Source organism: Neospora caninum, chromosome X, assembly GCF_000208865.1.
Source record: "Neospora caninum Liverpool complete genome, chromosome X".
Lineage (NCBI taxonomy): Eukaryota > Apicomplexa > Conoidasida > Eucoccidiorida > Sarcocystidae > Neospora > Neospora caninum.
This window is the reverse complement of record NC_018396.1, coordinates 6,966,558-6,985,512: the sequence shown is the minus strand read 5'-3', so window position 1 is coordinate 6,985,512 and position 18,955 is coordinate 6,966,558. Positions and strand designations below refer to the sequence as shown.

Sequence of the window (18,955 nt, the reverse complement as noted above, 5' to 3'; positions counted from 1 at the left end):
CCCCCCCCCCCCCCCGCCACGACGGCAAGTTTAAGCGTATTATGGATTGAGCCAAGAACTTTGACCGAAGATTCCATGTCAGGTCAACACAGCACAATTCGGTAGAGCCATATATATATATATATATATATATATATGTATATATGCATATATATATATACCGTAAACGTACTTTTACAAAGGAACGCGGTGGCACTGCGTGATGGTGAAAACAACAGAGTTTGTTCATTTCCGCAGCCAATCGTCAACGGTCCGCCGCCCAGGTTGGTCTAACGGTACACCTTAGGGCCCCTTGAGTGCCGTGGAGACTACCGTGGATTGATCAGCGATGATTCTGCTTGCAGGTGCTAACGGTCTGTGCCACAGCGTTCCCTGTCGGCGAGGCAATAGACGAGAGACCAAGAAATGATCGTGCCCCAGTCGAAGACCTTCCGGCTGTTGAGGACTTTTCTCAGCTTGTACGCGTTCCCGTATGGCTCTGTCGGCGCCAAGCGAAAGGGGCGGGGAGAAATGCCCTGCGGGCCAAGACGGCATATAAAGGTCACAGTGGCCTAGCTTCAATGAAGACTAGTGACTCGTTTCGTTTGTAGATATAGAATTCGTATCCTCCGACCGGTACGGGTGGCTCTTTTTAGGGAAGCCACTGAATTCTACCAACGAACACGAAAAGTTTTGCATCTGCGAACAGCAGGCATCGACAGCAGAGGAGACACTCCTGACTCTCTCGATTTCCATCCTTCAAAACCAACAGTCCCAAGTATTGTATGCCATCATGCTATGTTTACAGACCTGGATAAACGAGGACTTCACGCAGGACGATAAACCTCAACTCGCATCAGCTGATGTGGTATGCACAGTACTTTTCTGTTGGATAATTTATCTGCTGTGTTTGACGCGCCCCTCTGCATCAACCAGGTTGAATACCGTATTGCATGTTTATTTTACCGACGACAGCAAGTTTTGCTTTTATAGTGCAGCGAGTCAGCGTAGTTTATGCCGCCTCCGACTGAACGCACTTGGGCAAAAAAGGGAAGCGCGCACAGCCGAAGTGTACCCGCGGATCCAGCGCGAGTAAAGAAAGCCGGACAGTGGAGCTTGACATAATGTCCCGGTTATGGTCGGCTCTGTACGTGCTCGCATGCCTAAAACAGAATTCCCCGGAGCGTGTGATTCGCCGAAGTTACGTGTCCCCCCTCATTCCGTGCAGGTCGTAGCAGGCGGCCGAGGCCTGAAGAGCAGGTCTGAGTTCTCCCGGCTCTTGGAACCGCTCAGAGCCAGGCTTCGTAATGCAGCAAGTCAGTGAAGGGGGATTTCCTCCAGATGCTAGGACTTTGTTTCTGGCGTTAAGCTCCTTCTCTTTTCCGAGCCATCGATTTTCATTGTTGAGGAGCCAGAATCAGAAGGATTTTGTGTAACCCTGCAGGATCGGCGCGTCACTGGAGTACCGTCGGACGCGCTTAACAAGGCGACTGCCTCACTTTCTTCAGGACTGAGAGAGATTTGTTCAGGCTCATTCTGTAGTCCCCGTGGAGAAATGTTTCAAGATTACTCTTCCGTGAGCAGGGAATGTGCCAGAGGTGGAGGGATCGTTGTCCTCCATGTGAATCTATATGAAATTACTGTCACTTTTATCATTCCTGAAACGTGGCCCCTCTTCTCCGGACAACTGTTCTGTGCAGTCGGAGCATCGCGAGCGGCTGTCGACTGTGGATACGCTGCGTATGACCTCCAAGTAAGTTGGTTTCGTCTTTTCACCAGAGCCAGGCGGCTTTTCGTATCCTCTGTGCCTTCCACTGTGGGACAGACTATCCGTTTGGAGTGGAAAATTTACCACTAGCTGTGAGTTTTCGCTCATGCTGTAGCTTTCCTGCTGAATGCGGGGTTATCCAAATGCTGTATGGCTCCCCTTCAACCAGGCATTTTTTTTGTCGAGCCCACGTGAGGACAGGAGTGCAGATGCATTCAGATATTTACCATGCCAAACTGTCTCGGCGCCGAGAGTACCTGGTCCATATCGAACTCTTCACTAAACCCGGAACGCTGCTACATTGCGGAGCGGTCTTTTTCAACTCCATGTGCCACATACCTCTTTTTTGCTACCAATAATAGTATGGGTTTTCACGCTCACCGGGCGACGTAAATGCATGACTCACGCATTTACCCGTCCGGGAAGGGTGACAAGTTGCCTCCCCATCACAGAGGCACCATCTGTTCCTTGGCATTATGCAAGTCTAGCTTTCCCTTCGTAGCTTGTAATGCCATTTCTTGTGATACAGATAGGACAAACAGGAAAGGTGGTTGCACCGAATTTATACATTGGAGTGGGCATCAGCGGGGCAACCCAGCACATGGCAGGAATGAAGGACTCGAAAGTCATTGTAGCGATCAATAACGATCTCGGGGCACCAATATTTCAAGTGAGTTCTAAATTGGTTTTGAGATTTTAAGGAGCCGTCTGCTTTCTTACGATATCCGTTCAGAGAGTTCCATCAAGTAAGGACTGTTTCTAGTTCAGCTTCAAACCTGCAGAAACCTTCGAGATTATCAGCGGTGTCCTGTGACAATCACAGGACTAGAGCATGCCTGTCTAGAATCATTTCAATGGAGAACGCCCGAGGGCTTTTTCCGCACTGGCTGAGTACCTGAGCAGTGGCCGAAGCTGTTGACTCCTTTTGCCTCACACTCCGCAAGCTCCGAAAACCGGAGAAAACATTTTCTTGCGGTTTTGAGGCGGGGTTCCAGATACAGGGTATGACACAACTCTCATGAGGACATTATGGAATAGCGATAGAAGACCGGTTGCTAAACTGCTTTTGGCAAGAGAAACAAGTGCCATACTACCAACGGTGCTCATCAGCAGTTTCTTCAAGGCTAGTCTCCTTTTTTCTTCTTTGTCCTCTCTTGTTTTTCTCGCCACTTACGGGTTTCGATATTTTCAGAGTTGCCACCAGCTACAATGCGTATGATTTACCTGGTGTCTACTTCCTATATTTCTGTCCAGGTTAGCATCCGACTAAACAACACGTTTCTTATCAGTTTTGCCCAGCTTTCTTTCTGTCGTAGCGGAAGCACCGTACTGAATTACCTGTTTTCACAAGGCGTTCTGTATTATATGCAATTGCGGTCAGATCGCAGACTACTGCTTACATGGCGATCTGTTCCAGGTGGTGCCAGAACTGACAGCGAAACTGCCTCAACAGTAGGCGCGACCAATTCTACCCTGGAAGGAGTGCGGGGCACTGAGGCGTTACTGAGACAAACGGAAGTGCGTGGGTTGCTTCCATTGTGATACCTGCAGAGTTTCGAGTTGCTTGTTTGTTCGCGAATGCATGCACATTCGCAGACCGGGTCGAGGTGGGCCCTCTGTTGGGAAATCGCGTGGAAATTGTAAAAATGACGCGAGTTGCTAAGTCCGAGTCTGTCAAATTCAGCCTGGGCAGGGGGGCCGTTGATGCGCCCGGGGGAGACGTAACGGGGGATCTGCGTGACGGGAGAGGGGGAAGTCAGCTCTGTAATGGCTTACATGCGGCTTGTTACTGCCAGGATTTCGACCATGTCCCTCTTTTCCGGTCACCTATCAAAGTTCTGTGGCCTCTGTACATTTGAGAGTAAAAATTGCATCAGGGGCTGAAGAAGCAACAACTCTTGACAAAACATTGTAGATCGAATCGAGATTGCTTGACAGTAGTGTGGTTTCGGTGTTGGACCACTTGCTATACATGACACCGTTTCGTGGCGCGAGCACCACGTTTTTCTGTGATAAACTTCTCAAAGATTTATCCTAAAAACGATAGTGCTCAGAGACATCCCTCCGCATTCACCGAAATCGCAGACTTCCTCCGGTTCAGGTGCCAAAAGCTGACATTGCTGTCAATGTGCTACTTCGTGTGGGGCTCAGTTGTTTTCTCGGAATTTCTAACACACTCGGGGGAGAGAACGACTGCGGGTTGAGCGTCGTCTGCCTCCTTACACCTCATTTTTGCAACCGTGCGCTGCTGTGTGTAAAAAAGGCGGCTGACGAAAGGCGCTCATCGTGTTGGGCTACAGTGGCTCTGTAAGGCAGTGCAACTGTCCACCGTCGGTTCCGTATTCCCAGGTATCCCCTGAAAATTTCGCTGCTGTTGCTCAGAGTGCATTCGCAGTGCGGCTGCTCGACGGGCGACGCGATCACATTTCCTAGGCTAGCAGACGTGCACACACTACCGCGTTGTGATGCGGGGCAACCTCCAGAATGACTACTGCCGACACACACTCGGTCTGTGCAAATGTCTGTAACAGTTAAATCATTTGGTGAAAGCACCAAGAATTCTCAATATTCACGCAGGATATGGAAGAATGCTCCTGGTTACTAGTCTTGTCCGGAGCATACTTTGTCTTCCCTAGGTTCTCTTTGACTACATCAAATGAGAGGTCAGTAGAGCTACACACCCCACCCCATTTTGCTTTTAAAAGCGAAGGCACCATGCCCCGTTCGTTTTCACTCTCCCCGATAAAACGGTATGCTTCGTATAATGTGATACATTAGTTTTACATGACCGCACTACCACGAATCTGGAAGTGCCAGCATGTTTTGATCCAGACCAGCCCTGCGAGTGACGATACCTTTCTACACTTGAAAACAGCTCATCCGTCAGGATCACATCCCTGAGTAAAACCGACGAATTAAGGTTAGCACCTCATACAGATTTGAGTACCAGGCACGAATACTAACCAAACTGTGAAGAATCGCTGCCGTACTAAAGCAGCGGAACTGGAAGCCGGTCTATGGCAACGCTGTCCTACCTCCAGCCACCACACCATATGAGGGGTCAGCTTCGGAAAAACACTAAAACGGAAATTATGGTGTCAGTCGTCGTAACAGGTGTGCAAACATTCCATAGAATCGCAGTACAATCACTTATCGGCTCGTCTTCTTCCCCGACCATTTGAATACACACCTTGCGTGATGAAACCAAAGATGCCCTTCACTACCGTCACCTTCGACGCCGTGGAACGATTGCATTCGCGGAGCCCCCACACTTTCAAGCAGCCTCTGTCAGCGTACATCGAAACACCATGCCTCTCACATTTCTTTTGGCGGCACTGCGGTGCTCAGCCGGGGAGCCGTTTCTGAGATGAAGCTCACAACACCTGAGCCTGGAGCTCGGCGGTAGGTGGACGAATGCCTTTGAAGTCGCACAAGCTCATTGGGTCTATCAAAGTCACTTCTTTGTTGTCGTTGTGGTAAAAAAGGCGCAGACGCCGCGCCTCTATGCCAATACGCTCAGCAAGCAACAACTTCACGTAGCCCACCTCAGTGCTGCTCTTTACCTGTAAACAGACAGCTCAACCATAGACATTGTTGTGCAATGCAAAGAAAAAAGGCTGCGTAAAACGACAACACTGACAAAGTTCAATCATGCAGTGCCACTCATGTACATGAGGCAAGTGCGCTATTATGGTTTCACGCTGCGCTGCCAAATTTCTATACGATATGCTCGGAGTGTAGCGAGGGCGCCAAAATGTGGCGCCTTTTACAATCGAAAAATGTCAAATTATTTCCTGTATATTGAGCAGCAAACGAATATGTACTCACACAACTGGTAGACACATGCAATTTTGGAATCCGGATGCTCCACGATCTACCTCGTCAGCAGCTGGACTGTTTGCGATATGCACTTAACTTTCGAAGTGCTGCTTGCTTGCTGTCAATTGGTTAGCTTGATTCACGACAGATATACCTCTATTTCCACTGGATCTCTGTCCGTGAGCGCCACGACGAGTCGGAGATCATCGCCCCGGAGTGCCGCATCCTCTTTCTCTCGCAGTGCGACATTCTTTGGCGGTAAGGAGAGACCGCTGCTACTGTCTGTCGCCATCGTAAACCTTTCCGTTTCTTCTGACACGCAAATCCCCGTATGGTCAAATTTGACAGAACGTGATGGAGACGATACTTCCGTCGAACCAAAATGGGGTTGCAGGTACTTTACCGCGCCGCCTCGTGTCGAACACGACAGTTTTACGGACCTGGGGAAAACACGTGCGTCCCTACAGAAACTGTACCACGGGGCGCACATCCAAAATTTAAATAAAGAGTGATGTCTCTCTACCAAGATAACCGTAGAAGCTGCTCTGTTGGCGCCTGCGCCGGAGGCTGAGACTGGGGACTGGAAAAGTCGTAGCAAGGTGACGTCAAAGATCCCACTATGCGTGAGAAAGGCATGGCCATGGTAGTAAACAAAAAATTGGCAGAGAAAAGTGGCAAAGTGTGATCCGAAGAACCGATAAAACCCCAATCGGGGGTCGCACCACGAAGCACGTGTAGAAAAACACAGGACAAAGAATTATTCCTCACGTTAAGTCACCAGGATTCCACAACGCAGCATATACTTCGGCTCATTTCTGACGAAGCATTCAAGAATTTTCTACTTTTTTATCAGGCATCTCAAAAACAGAGGAGAAAATGCGGCTGCGTGGATCTTACGCACTTTCTTCAGGGCACAGCCTGCGAAAAGAAGCGACACCGTCGATTTCCCTGGACCGATTTTTTTCCAAAGAAAATTGAAATTCAATTTCGACAGAAACACATCAGGAAGACGGGGAATGGAAAGGTGCGTGTAGTCACGGATATGGGACCTCACCGCGAGGACGCCGCCCAGACTCGGGACTACAGACACCGGAACGTCGCTTCTGCCGTGTCAGCGCTCGCGGTATTCATCGTTTCGCGCCAGAAAAAACAAAGGTACCCCTTGAGTCGGGACGCGGAAGGCTCCAACTGAAGCATCGGCACATTTTCTCTGAATGTCTTTGCGGTATAACGTGGCCTACTGCCCAAGATCAAATAAATACCGTTGTAGTCACCAAGGTTGACGGTGTGTACCAGTTTGTGGGTCATTTCTCAGCGCCCTGTACGAACCGATACCACTCAAACGCCGCACTTGTCCTGGTGTAGAGCTAGATGGACTATATGTATGCAGAGAGAACTCGTGAAGCAGAGCGGCAGGTAGACTTGCTTTTATGAATTAGGATAGAGAGTTGACGACCTGGTAGGTGATACTGCAACGAAGAGTCGAATTGGACAGTTCAAACAAAGGGCAACCACACAGTGCCCGACGTCGTCACCCAGACACGTGCTATCTGTCGATGTCTCCGCACTTCTAAAACGTACCTCGATAAGCTGAAGCTTTCCATGGCCCTTCCTTTCATCTTGGGCAGCCTTCTTGCACATCTCAAGCGTAAGGGAGTTACGAGATGCCAGTCCGTGACGAGGCGAAACCGTCCGATGTGGTCACACCGTAAGAACGCTAGTCGACCGCGTGCTGTCGGCCATCTTGTTGCATGCGCCGTCCACGCATGGGGGGTCTCACGTACCACACTTTGTCCTCGAAGAAACATCCAACTTGCTTCCCGCAGGATCGCTTTCAAAAATGGTCTATCAGGTTACACGAGTATCTTTTTGTCACTGCTGCGGAACAGGAGGAGTCATCCGGTTCACTGAAGCTAGTCTCGTAGTCGTCGGCAGCGCGCGTGTGTGGTGCACACTTCCGGACCGCATCTGAAGTTTATATCGGCATGCCAACTCTTGTGCCAGGTGGCCGTAGTCATACTTTCCAGCGGAAAATGCAGCAATGGACGTGTTTTTCCGGATAGTGGGATAATCGCTGAGAAGAACCCTCCGAGTCATGCCTCATTTTCCGCGCGGGCATCTCCTCCACTGATGCCACGTTCGATTCGTGTAATTACTACTGGAGTGGCGCACTGACAATCACGCGGCAAGGTACGCTGACACTGAGACTGTGGATTGAAGCGTTTCGCGTTTTGTGCTCCGCACTTTAGTCGTCTGTGCCTGGTAACAAACAGGTGGTCGCCGTGTGTTTGCCGACACGGTCACATCGGGCCGACGGTGACCTCTTGTTGGCGTCCGTCTAGCGCCGGAGTGAGCAATCGTTAAAATTGTCAACCCCTATGACGTCAGTTGTTGACGCAGCAGATGAAGCCGGACAAAGTGCGTGTCAACACAAGCTTCATTGTCTCGGTACAGCTGACGCAGGTGACGTTGGCGATGCAGCCACACCCGCATTGCGCGTGTTTTCAACTGCAAACCGAACCGGCAACCTAGGAGTGAGGCGAATCCCCTGCCCCTCTCTTGCACGACGTACAATAAAAAAGGTCACATTGAATGTAGACACAGGATCCCGCCGAGGACACGCCCCGGGGACTCTCCCGTTCAGAAAGGCATATCCCCCCGAGAATCTTTGACGACCAGGGCGCCCCCGGCGAGTGTGCGATTGAGAGACGATCTCACGGGCGCGGTCGTCTCGCGTGTTCTGAAGAGCTGCTGCAACGTGAAAGGAGAGAGACTAACCCGAACACAGCCGTGCCATCGCCTGAAGCGGCCTCACGCAGACGGTGCCGGAGGCAAGAAGGTCGAAGAACTGCGGCGGGGAAACCAGGAGCAGGCAGTAGCTGCTGTAACCGAGCGTGAGCTAAGTGCTACACCTCATTCGCCTTCCCTCCTCTATGGAGCACATGAGCGCATGTGCGCGCCTCTGAACGCACAAACGCCGTCAGCGTTGCTTTGCAGAGGAGCCCAGCGGCGATTGAGGGCTGCTGAGGGAAGCCGTGGGAGTCGCACTGACCACTGTGGCATCAGGATAGGCATCCGAAGCAGCATACCCTGTGAAACAGGTGAAGCACGCCAAGGCACGGATGAGGCGAAAGCAGATGCACCCTGTCACGCTGTCGGTCCTTCGATTTCGACTATGGACGTTGCAGCTCTCGACGCGGATTTGCTGTCCGGACGGCGGCATTGCTCCCGTCTTCTGTCGGCAGGAAGGAGAACCGATCGCCCAGCACAGCGATCGAGGTTCGTGTCCCAGAAGCCCATTCCGAGATGCGGCACTCCTCTGAGGCCGTCCAGCCTTTTGTCCGCTGCGAGCCCTGCCTCGAGACTCAAGAGCCGCTGCCTGGCGGAAACGGGAAGTCAATGCCAGCTTTCTGGAGGAGTCGATCCTGGGGTGATTGCGCAGCGTGGCCCTGCGCGTGAAGGCGCTGCTTCGGAGAACGCAGCCTCAAATCCTGACGGCGACCTCCACACACACGCACGAGCGGGTCTGTCGAATACTTGCGAAAGGGGAGACATGGAAGCGGCTGCACCGTTGGCGACCGACTTGTTGACGAATTTTGAAGATCAACTGCCAGAGTCCGGGGACGGGGAGCAGGAGTCGGAGAGGGTCGCGCCGAACAGCAGTCGTGCCTCCGTGTCTAGTCTACACGGCTTGAATCGGGGGATGCGTGCACGGCCGCGTGCGTCCGAATCACTTTCTCCGCCATGCCAACGGCACAAGGGCATAGGAAGCGCGAGTGAAAGTCTTCCTGGCGCGTGCGACAAGGAAGGAAACCGTTTTCAGGCCAAGGTTCGACGTGTAACCAGCCCGCACTCTGACCACCCACATGGGAAGATTCTGCGATTAGTCCCTCTAAGCAGAGACCGGGCACGTGCACATGGTATCCATCCACAGACGCTCGTCGGTTGCCGGCGAGTAGTCGGTTCTTCTAGAAATGAAGATACTTCTGTGTTCCGGGGCCGGCCTCCATTCCCGGAGAGGCGGAGTATTCCAGCAAGGTTCACTCAGTCACCGAAGACAGGAACCTTGATCACCAATAAAAGAGACGAGAACTCTCAATTGCATGAGCTCATGAACAGGGGCAGCGGGGAACTTGGGGAACTTCCGCCTGATGCCTTCGCATCCGTGAACAATGGCAAGCATGGCAAGGAACACTCGACATCCGGCTGTTTTCATCACGTTTTATCGCGGGAACACAAAGAAGGAAATTCCTTGAAGGGCACGGCGGTTGCAGGTCCCCGAGCGTCCGTCGATTCCATCTCATCGTATATCGATGCTTCAAGCGACCCCGCTGGGTGGTGAGTACTGGCAGTACAGATTTTTCGTGCCCAGCACCATCCTGTCCCGTTGTCTTGGTCGCCTTGTATATGATATTGCACTTTCGTTTCCTGAAGCCCGGTTCCTCGTGAGCTGACCTTGGAAGCTGGCGTGATTGCCCTAAAGTTTTCAAGGAAATGCTCCTCTTCGTCTGTGTTGGTACGATTCCTAGAACTGGAAAATGCGTCGCAGTACCAGCCTTGCTGAGTCCGTAGCACGCAGAGGGTTCACTGAGCTGTATTTTCTTTTCCCTGTTTTCCGATTCTGTCTGCTTGCCTCACTTCTGCACATGCAGCGCTTCAACCGACTCAGGACTGCATGACTTTTTGTATACCGGTTTCGCGTCGCCGGACTTCATGGCCTTCTCTGGAAGAGATGAACGGGACTGCCCTGTGGGCGGGATACTCTCCACACAAAGGCTGCCCTTCACAGAAGATTTGGCCCTTCGCCAATCTACGGTTCCTGTCGATGCCGTGGGGCCCGACGAACTTGCTGACCGCACCGCATCTGCAACGGCGTCGGCGGTCGGTGCTACCTCCTCTTCGGCCTGTGATGAAGGCAATCAAAATGCCGCCATCAGCAATCCTTCAGCTGGTATGACGCCCGGTGTAGTGGCAGCTGCGCATGCAGGAGGGAGTCACAGCCTACCGCTGAGGGAGTCTGGAAAACGCCAGCGGTCTAACATAGCATATTCAGTACCTCCTTGTGGTTCCGCTTACGACGCTACGCACGAAGCAGACAGAGTGGGTAATTCAGAAGAAGTGCCTGCGAGTGAGAAATCAAGGCCTACCAGTACAACTCGAGATTATGTTACAGGGCCGGATAAACAAGCGAGGAGTCTGAATACGAGTTTTTTCGTGCCTGTTGCGGGAAGCAGCAAGAGGGCAGCGACGCCGCGAAGAAGTGACGGAGCCGCTCTCGTGCGAGCGGACAAACGTTCAAAGCGCCACGTGCGTCAAAAGGGTACGCAGCGTTTCCGCCGCTGTATTTCGGCAGCGCGGAGTGCTGCAGCATCGGAAATTCGAGAGCTGCGGAAGTTACTGCAGAAAATAATTGGAAATCCGACAGCTGGACGCGAGACTTCGGATAACGGTTTCCAACCAAGCACAGAACATAAACACGAGCAACAGTGTCTGGGAGAGAGAGTTCGAGAAGTGATTGAGGGACAAGACCTCCAGTCTCTTTTTAGTCAGTCTCGAAACAGGATAGGGGGGACCGGGTTCGATAGCCTCTGCAAGGGTCTGCCTCTGCATGCACTTGCTAGACTGATGTCTTCCCGGAGTAGGACGATCCCAGAATGCACTGTCGATATGCTCTGGGAGTCTCGGCAGCAGTCTGTTTCTGCCTCGCGGTCAAAAACTTCCGAATGTGGCACTGCGCGTCATGCCCAGTGCTCGGAATCCTTAGCTTCGCTGGATGCGAGAGTCGGGGTACAGCCGGAAGAAACGGAAATCCGTGTGGACACGGACCCATCACCAGGGTTAAGTGGAGCTCCCGGCGAGTACGCTTGTTTCTGTCCCTCAGCTGTTACGGACTTTAGTCACTCTTGCTGGCCCAGCGCTGCAGCGGACACCTGTGCCAGCTCTGTACGTTGGTACAAACATCTGCTTCTGGTGCGTGTCCAAGCGACGAAGGCATTCCATGGTGGAGGTGCAGTGATTGCTGGCAGTTTGGTAAACTTTCATGTGGGTCATCGACGGACAACACCTGAAGCCGCAAACGTTCAGTGTATTGTTACTCCGCAGAGCTGGAATCACATACGGAAATCAGCGGAGGATCGTTCAAGGATGGCATCCGGCGGGGGGCGAGACAAAGAAATGGTGCCAAACAAGCAGACGCAATCGGTCATGGACGAGACTCCCCCCCAACTTGCAAACGGAATTGCTGGTCAGGAAAAGATAATCCATAAGTCAAAAGAACCGGTGATCTTAGCCCTTCTAAAACCACGAGTGCTGCGAGTGCAGCAAGAAGACGCTGGGTGGGGCAGCGTAGGTGGATCCGGATGGGCCGCGGTGAAGAGGGGAAGGCGTTGGCTGTTGCTTCATGCCGGCGTTGTGCCTGTGAAGTGACGTATTTGTTGTGTCGCAAGCCTCGAAAACTAAGCTCGCGTATTTGGGATTTTTTCGTCAGCGTTGCAATTGTTATGCGTTCCGTATGTATGGCCGATGTCGAAGAACACCGTCGGTGAGAGTCAGCGTGCTGTAGATACACGGTAGGTATGAGAACATTGTACACGTTGTGCGGACCTAAATTAGAAAACGCACATCAAGTTCTGAACTCCGTATGAATCCCCCCGTAGTACGGTACCGTTTACTGAAATACTGGTGCGGCGCTAATACCATCGGCACAATGGTAATACTCTCCCCGTGCTCGCCGACACGGTGTCGCATGTCCGTTCTCTGTACCGCCACAAGAACGCAGATGACCTAACAACAACTATCCAGTGGACGGCTGTTTGTCGCTTTCCGTGGCGCCACGCGCGACCTCACAGTGTCCTTGCATGTCGTTGCACCTTCACCGGTGTGACTGAACTGTTTAGCTGCTCGCAGACAGCGAGGCTGTCTATCGTCCTTCGAGTTTCGCCTATCCTTCATCCGGCAGGCCAGCGACCAGGCGACCGATGGTCGACGCGGTAAGGCCGCGTGACTCGTACCATCCCAATCCGGTTCCAAGGACTGACGACAGAAATATGCTTATCTTCGCGATCTGCAGATCGAGATCGACAACCGAAGCGGCTCTCCCTCTCTATTCCCGTACCGCGCGTCAGGAGTATGCCGCAACAACTCCCTCCACGCATGTGGACACGCCCGTAGACTGAATGCGCTGGTCTCAACACGTGCGGATCACTGAACCGGGATGAAGGGGGGGTGGATGTTCCTATCCAGTGTCGCGCAGCACACACACCGGTCTCGCTCTTTTCGTACGACTATACGCTCTACGGTGTCCTGCGGTAGTTGTTCGAATGGCGACTGGGTTCTGTGACTTGTTGTGCGACAGCCCGCCGCCGCGCGTTGGTGTGGCGTTTTGGTTGCCGGGATATCGCTTCCGCGCGTTAGTTGAGACAACCGGAACGCGGCATGTGTGCCTCTTTGGACTCAGCCAGCGCCCGAACAACATGTACGGGGTCACGGACTTCGGAATCCTAACTCTCCGGCCGTTCCTGGAAAACGATGTTAAGCGCACGGGTCCCCACGGTAACTCCATTGGACAGCAGCAACCAATGTAGCGTCTGTTCTCGTTTGTTGCTTCGCACAGCTAAACGGGAAAACGTGTAGACTACAGTATAATCAGTCACATGCCCACCGAATGCGTTCATCTCATTCCAGAGATGCGCCTGTCACGGCTTTTTCTTCCCGTCCCGTTCTGGTTTGTCTTCACCCTTCTCGTGGTGACCGAAAACTTTTTCCACCTTCCCCTTGAACTCTTCCCACGAACGAGGCTCCTTGTCATACTCCTTTCCCTCGTGGTGCATCCATTTCTCCCATGCATTTAGAGAAAAGTATGTCTTCGCAGAGTTCGCCCATTCCTTCTCTGGTACCTTCTTGATTCGCATAAAATGCTCAAACGACGCTACCCAAGGATGTACCTTCGCTCCATCAAACTCTGCAGGATGCTTCAGGTGGATGTCCTCCTTCGCAGCCGTCCCAGTCGTTGTGGTACTGGTCGCCATCTTCCCCGAGGATACGATGTGACGCTACTAAATTGACCTGAAACAGGTAGCAACGGCTCCTGAAGAACGAGAAAGACGGGGCTCCTTCTCCTTGTCTTTTCTTATGTGTTAGGGGCACCTTCTGAATGGATCAGCCTACCGCTGCTAACAGCGCTGGCGAAGTGGGGAACGGCGCAGACGAGGTAACTGGAATGGACTGGCGCACGACACGCAATTACTCCTCAAAGAAAACCAACTCTCTCCTCTTAACGACTCCAAAGACTGAATACAGCCCGGCAAAAGAAATTTCACACACTATTGCTTCGATAGTGTCTGCCCCATGTGATGTATTCAAACAAACGCCGGAACTTGTGTCTACTATTTGAAGGGGTAGCCACTGAATGGCGGGTTGAGCATACGGAAACGTCGCACGCCAGCCTCCAGGTGTTTGACCAACATCGTGCTCAATCGTGTGTCCGGTATCAGAGCCATCACGTGACGTGTGCACGATAACCAGTAGTATACTCCAGTCCAGCGGCGGTTTAGGGCAGGTGGAACGAGCATGAACGTGACCCCCCGGTGGTGTACACCGCGCTGTGCCGCGAGCGAACTGTGCGAGGTTCCACTCTGGCATCGCCCCGAAAGACGTCGCTCACACATAAATTCCGCTGGCAATGGCACAGCATCGGCCCGCAGCAACCGTATCGGGTCAACAACGCCACCAGTCTGCTGGTTTCAACCACGCCTTCCACTCCAGCGGATATTTGTGGGCGGTCCGCCGCACACCGAAACTGATTGGTGTGATCTGCGACTTAGATATAGACACCTCTCATCACTGCAGAGTAGACAACCGCCACGTCGGGTCACCTGCGCTGCACGCATAAATACTCGTGTGCGGTCCACGGCAAGCCACCGAGGCGTCACCGTGCCACCATTATTCGAAGTGGACCGCCTGCTGGTGCAAGGAGCGAACGCCGAGTGGGAAGTGTGAGCATATGTTGGGACCGTGGCTAGCACACAGCTCTGGATCGGTGGCAATCCTCACTGGGCTCACCAGTGACACTTTTTGAACTGTTTGCTGCGAAACTGAATACGACTTAATGTGGCGTGGTTCGGTGTGTTGTTTACCAATGCACGCGGTGCTAAAGTGCCCTGACTTGCGTACAAAAGCAAGATTCCAACGAGCTCGCCGAGAGGAGGCATCCGTAGCTACTGCTAGCGGTAGGCGGTTAGTCATACGCCGTCAAGACAGCCAGAGTGTCGCCAGTTTGACCAGTGCGAGACACTTCCAGACGGTGGAGAAAATTCCAATGTTTTCTTTTATTAATGCAGCTCTCTGCACAACGTGAACGTCGCCTATGGGTCCGATCTACGACAAGTTAGTGCATGCAATGCTGGTGCGACAGAAGACCAACCTGGCAGTCCCACTTCACAGGTTGCAAGGATTTTGGCGTTCGTACGGTACACCAGAGGTACTGTTGCGTCACGCATGCTGTGGTGGTACGTTGACATGCGTTATTTACATACGGTCGTGAAGCATCTCGATGATTTCCAAGGGACGCGCATGCAGTTCGCTTGTTCTACTTGAGGCGGGCTGTCTACGACTGACCCTTTGAGCTCTTTGGGGAAAACCGAACAGCACGCCCCTGAGGGAGAGGTCAGGAGCGGCCCATTTCGAACTGACTGCGTTATTGAAGCGCATTCGGTTTTTAACGTCGGAAGATTAATCGAAAGTACGTCTCTGGAGGCAAAGGGCACACGAGAGAGAACTGATCTAATACGTAGAGGATAATCGACAGGCAGGCGGTCCATGGCTGAAGTGTCACGATCCCCCGTCCCCCTTTCGCCCAAGAAAATTGTCGAGTGGGAAGTGACCACTCTCGTGACTATGAGTTGGCAGTAATACGTCGTTCTACACGGGGTTGCTAATAGGTTGAATGATCGCGGCAACAAGCTTCACAAGCGATGCACGTGGAGATGGGTGGATGAGGGGCGTTGTGTTGGTCAGCAGCTGGAAGCCGGCTGGGGTTGTTGGTCCACAGCGAACAGCAGTGATAAGTGTTGCTCCGGTCATCGTCTGGTACACCGGACATTTGTGGTAAAGGGCGGGCACTCTTAGGTAGCGTTTCAGCTCTCCTGAAGGAAGCACGGCTCTCGTCAGCACGTGGAGGCGCACAGGCCTGCATTCTCCGAGCAGCAAACAACCACGGATTCGCGCCCCGTTCGACTGCTGAAAAAGTTGTTGCATGATGGTTCGGCGTTGTAACAATGCCCCGGGGGGGTCTTCTTCGATGGCTACATCCAGGATCCACCAGTCGATTTGTGTACCGGAGGTAAAGAAGAGCGGCTGGTCCTTTTCACAGGAAAAGAAGTGATAGTGGCGAATACCTTCTTCAGCCATTATGTCGTTGACTTTTCACTGGGGTGCAGCGTTCAAACCGCGAAAATCACGTGGTACCGCCACTCCGAATGTTGGCAATATACCAGTACACACTGGCATAGGGCTTACGTTTTGACCTCTACCTTGTAGACCACCGTTGTCTGACTGAAGCAGGCCTGAACTGGGTGCAGTCGCAGAGGCCACTGCCTCTACGACTGAGGCGAACACGGTGCTAGCAACAGAAGACTCAGTGCCTGCGGGCCTTCTCGGCCCTGCAACAATAGAGAGTAGTTCTCGTGTACCATGTGAAGGTGACTTGACCAACTCAGGCGCGTGGCACGTCGAACGCCGTATGGAACGAACTTAGCCACAAGCACAAGAGCCTAGTAACCCGTGTCAGGCTAAGGAACCTGCAATCCTATGAAGGATGAGCTGGTCATGTGAGCAGGCGCTCAGCAATACTCCTGGCGGGTACCACTTCGTCGTCATGCACGATACATTGTGGCAAAATCGAAACACCATTAACAATCGAATGCCGGGTAGTTCGAAGCACCCTTGAACACGAAGGCGCAGTGGTCAAGACACAGGCGTTGCTTGGAGTTGAGGTGTCTTGAGACGGTTCCGAGAAAGAAATTAGTGCTGGTGGCGCAGTTCAAAATTTAACACGGCAGGAGATGCCGTGATCAACGAAGTAAAGATGATGACAAAGAAGGCAAGGCTGCCCGGGTGTGACCCAAAAGCGCGTATTCAAAAACTTAACAGACGTGGTCAGAACACAAGATAGGAATGAACAAATCATCGATACGCGAACAATGCAGTCCCCGTGTGGACCAGTCCAGCTTTGTTCGCATTCATTCAAGGCATCTCTCACAGTCAATTAGCTCTCCTGAAGTGCGGCGCGCTTTCATATTCTTCTTTCCTAGCAGAAACCCAGAAGGTAGAGAGTAAATAAACATTATCCACTTGTGGGTTTTAACTGCTCCAAAAACAACGATGTAAGCACAGATGCTAGAACAGATAAGATCACCGTTACAAGAACTAATCTGGTATCGTGCATCCCAGACTCGGGCTGTTCACGCTCATCTACTTCATCTTCAGGTCTCCAGGTGACTTCCTCAAGTGCGAGACGATTTGCCGGTCGCAAATTCTGGCCCTGCGATTGCGAGGGGGGCCACCTCAGGGCGACCACGCCAACCACCACCAGACACAAGAGTATTTTCAGACCATCCACATACGCAGTGTAGTAGAGTGGCACACGCACGGACTTGGAGGCAGCTGCTCGTGACGAGTTGCCTCCCCTTGCCTTGTGCCCTCCGTTCAACCCCTGAGAAGCCCGCTGGGTCTTCAGCATCAGTCGGTCCCCTTCTTTCTCGATTGTGAGTGCAGTATCCCCCGAGGTAGCCCCTCCTCTTCGTCTTACTTCTTCCTCGAGAGCGTCACTGAGGCTTTCCACCGCCGTCGTACCCTCATCTTTGGTGGCGTACTGGTGCTGCTGTCGGTGCTCTGACCGCGACTCTGTTGGTTCCGTCATGGACTCGACGGATTGTGTTGATGACATGAGCAGCTCGCCCACGTAGGATGAGGAAGAAGGGTTTTCTTTTCCGATCGGTGCATTACCTGCTCGTGTGGAAGAGGCGGCCCCCACGGACAGTAGGCAGCAAACGATAAGAATGGCGACTGCGCGGGCATCGGGTCGCAGTGGAGTGCGACTACTAGGAGCCACGCGCGCACACGACGCAGCATTTGGCTGCATTATGTTCGGAGAATAGGGTACAGTAGTCGCTAAAAGGCGTGTTGAGAGGTACCCCCAGTAGAACCATCCGGGCAGAGATAACCCCGGTGTGAGAAGGGGTAGTCCCCTGGACGAAGCTACAATGACACGGACACTATCCAAGCATGACCGCTCCCGAGATGTCACACTCTTCGAGCATTGTTGGACAGTTCCTGGTGTTACAAGGAAATGAGCGTCACAAGGAATTGAACGTCACTTGAAAATGAGAAACTCTCCAGCAGGGCCAGCTGCAGCAATGGCCCCGAACAAGGTTGTCGCTGGTAAGCTTCCACGGACCGCGACTGTCTAGTTGCATGCTGCCGACGTGTTTTCGGGTGCTGGGTGGGGGGCGCAGTCGCCGGGAACAAGTATCCCTCTACACTCGCTCTTTTTCTAGCCTCGTGAAGGGGTATAGATAAACCAACAGCTACCAGAATGTGAACTGTTTTTGCGAGGTGATGTGGAATGGTCAAAAAACGAAAGGCACCAAAGAAGCTATATTATTTCGAGTTCGGAACGTGCCTAATGACGAGCATGCGTGTGATGCACATCACTCGTACAGGGCACTTCATGGGGCGCAGACCCCCAATATCTCTGAAGAATCGGGAACGGCCGAGTTTCGCTTTTGTTCTGAAGGGGAAAGGACGAGTGCGTGGGTCATCGATAGAAAATCTCCCACCATGCAAGAATGCCGCTCCATGGTCGCAAGTACGTGCAGTCTGTTGATTCTTTGCCTGTCGCTCCCCGCCGAATATGTAGAAAATTCGCAAATTTGTCGTGCAAGGCCTGCTCGTTGTCTCGGGTAGCGATGATTACGTTTGGGACCGGCACGAAGTCAGACGGGCAGCACAGACAAATGATGTCGACAATCGAATAAGAGAAAATCCAGACTTTCGTGGTTCCCTACAAAACTCCTTGCTTGCGGAAGAAAATCTGAGTTCGTTGAACGGCCAAACGAACTTTTGCCACGACTGCAGGCCAACAGGATTAAGCTTCATACTTATGGACTTTGTTTCCTACGGCAAGCTAAGTGATGGTGACCTTTTCTTAGGCAGGGATTCACTCAGGTGTGTGCGGTCCTTTTCCATAACGCAGATGGCTACGTTGCCGCTCTAGACGCCTAATCCAATTTTTTGGGCACTGGTTTGCCGGAGCTGACTTCCTCCGACTGTTTTGGAACACGGCCCCTGTTGGATGATTCGTGTAGACTCGCAGTTCACATTCAACAAGTG

At 52.5% G+C, this 18,955-nt stretch overlaps 4 protein-coding genes across 4 annotated transcripts; 2 read left to right on the top strand and 2 right to left on the bottom strand.

Annotated features, from left to right (window-relative positions):
• Positions 1-5,121: 5,121 nt before the first annotated feature.
• NCLIV_053110 (conserved hypothetical protein) lies at positions 5,122-5,858 on the bottom strand (the record flags this gene model as incomplete). The annotated part of the gene is made up of 2 exons (XM_003884864.1): positions 5,122-5,310; positions 5,721-5,858. The coding sequence occupies 2 exons, from the start codon at positions 5,856-5,858 to the stop codon at positions 5,122-5,124; spliced, it is 327 nt and encodes a 108-aa protein (XP_003884913.1).
• A 2,883-nt stretch (positions 5,859-8,741) lies between these two features.
• Positions 8,742-9,908, top strand: NCLIV_053100 (conserved hypothetical protein; the record flags this gene model as incomplete). Its single annotated transcript, XM_003884863.1, has 1 exon — positions 8,742-9,908. The coding sequence occupies one exon, from the start codon at positions 8,742-8,744 to the stop codon at positions 9,906-9,908; it is 1,167 nt and encodes a 388-aa protein (XP_003884912.1).
• A 1,283-nt stretch (positions 9,909-11,191) lies between these two features.
• Positions 11,192-11,992, top strand: NCLIV_053090 (conserved hypothetical protein; the record flags this gene model as incomplete). The annotated part of the gene is made up of 1 exon (XM_003884862.1): positions 11,192-11,992. One exon carries the CDS (start codon positions 11,192-11,194, stop codon positions 11,990-11,992), a length of 801 nt encoding a protein of 266 aa, XP_003884911.1.
• Positions 11,993-13,260: 1,268 nt separating this feature from the next.
• On the bottom strand, positions 13,261-13,593 carry NCLIV_053080 (conserved hypothetical protein; the record flags this gene model as incomplete). The annotated part of the gene is made up of 1 exon (XM_003884861.1): positions 13,261-13,593. One exon carries the CDS (start codon positions 13,591-13,593, stop codon positions 13,261-13,263), a length of 333 nt encoding a protein of 110 aa, XP_003884910.1.
• Positions 13,594-18,955: the final 5,362 nt, after the last annotated feature.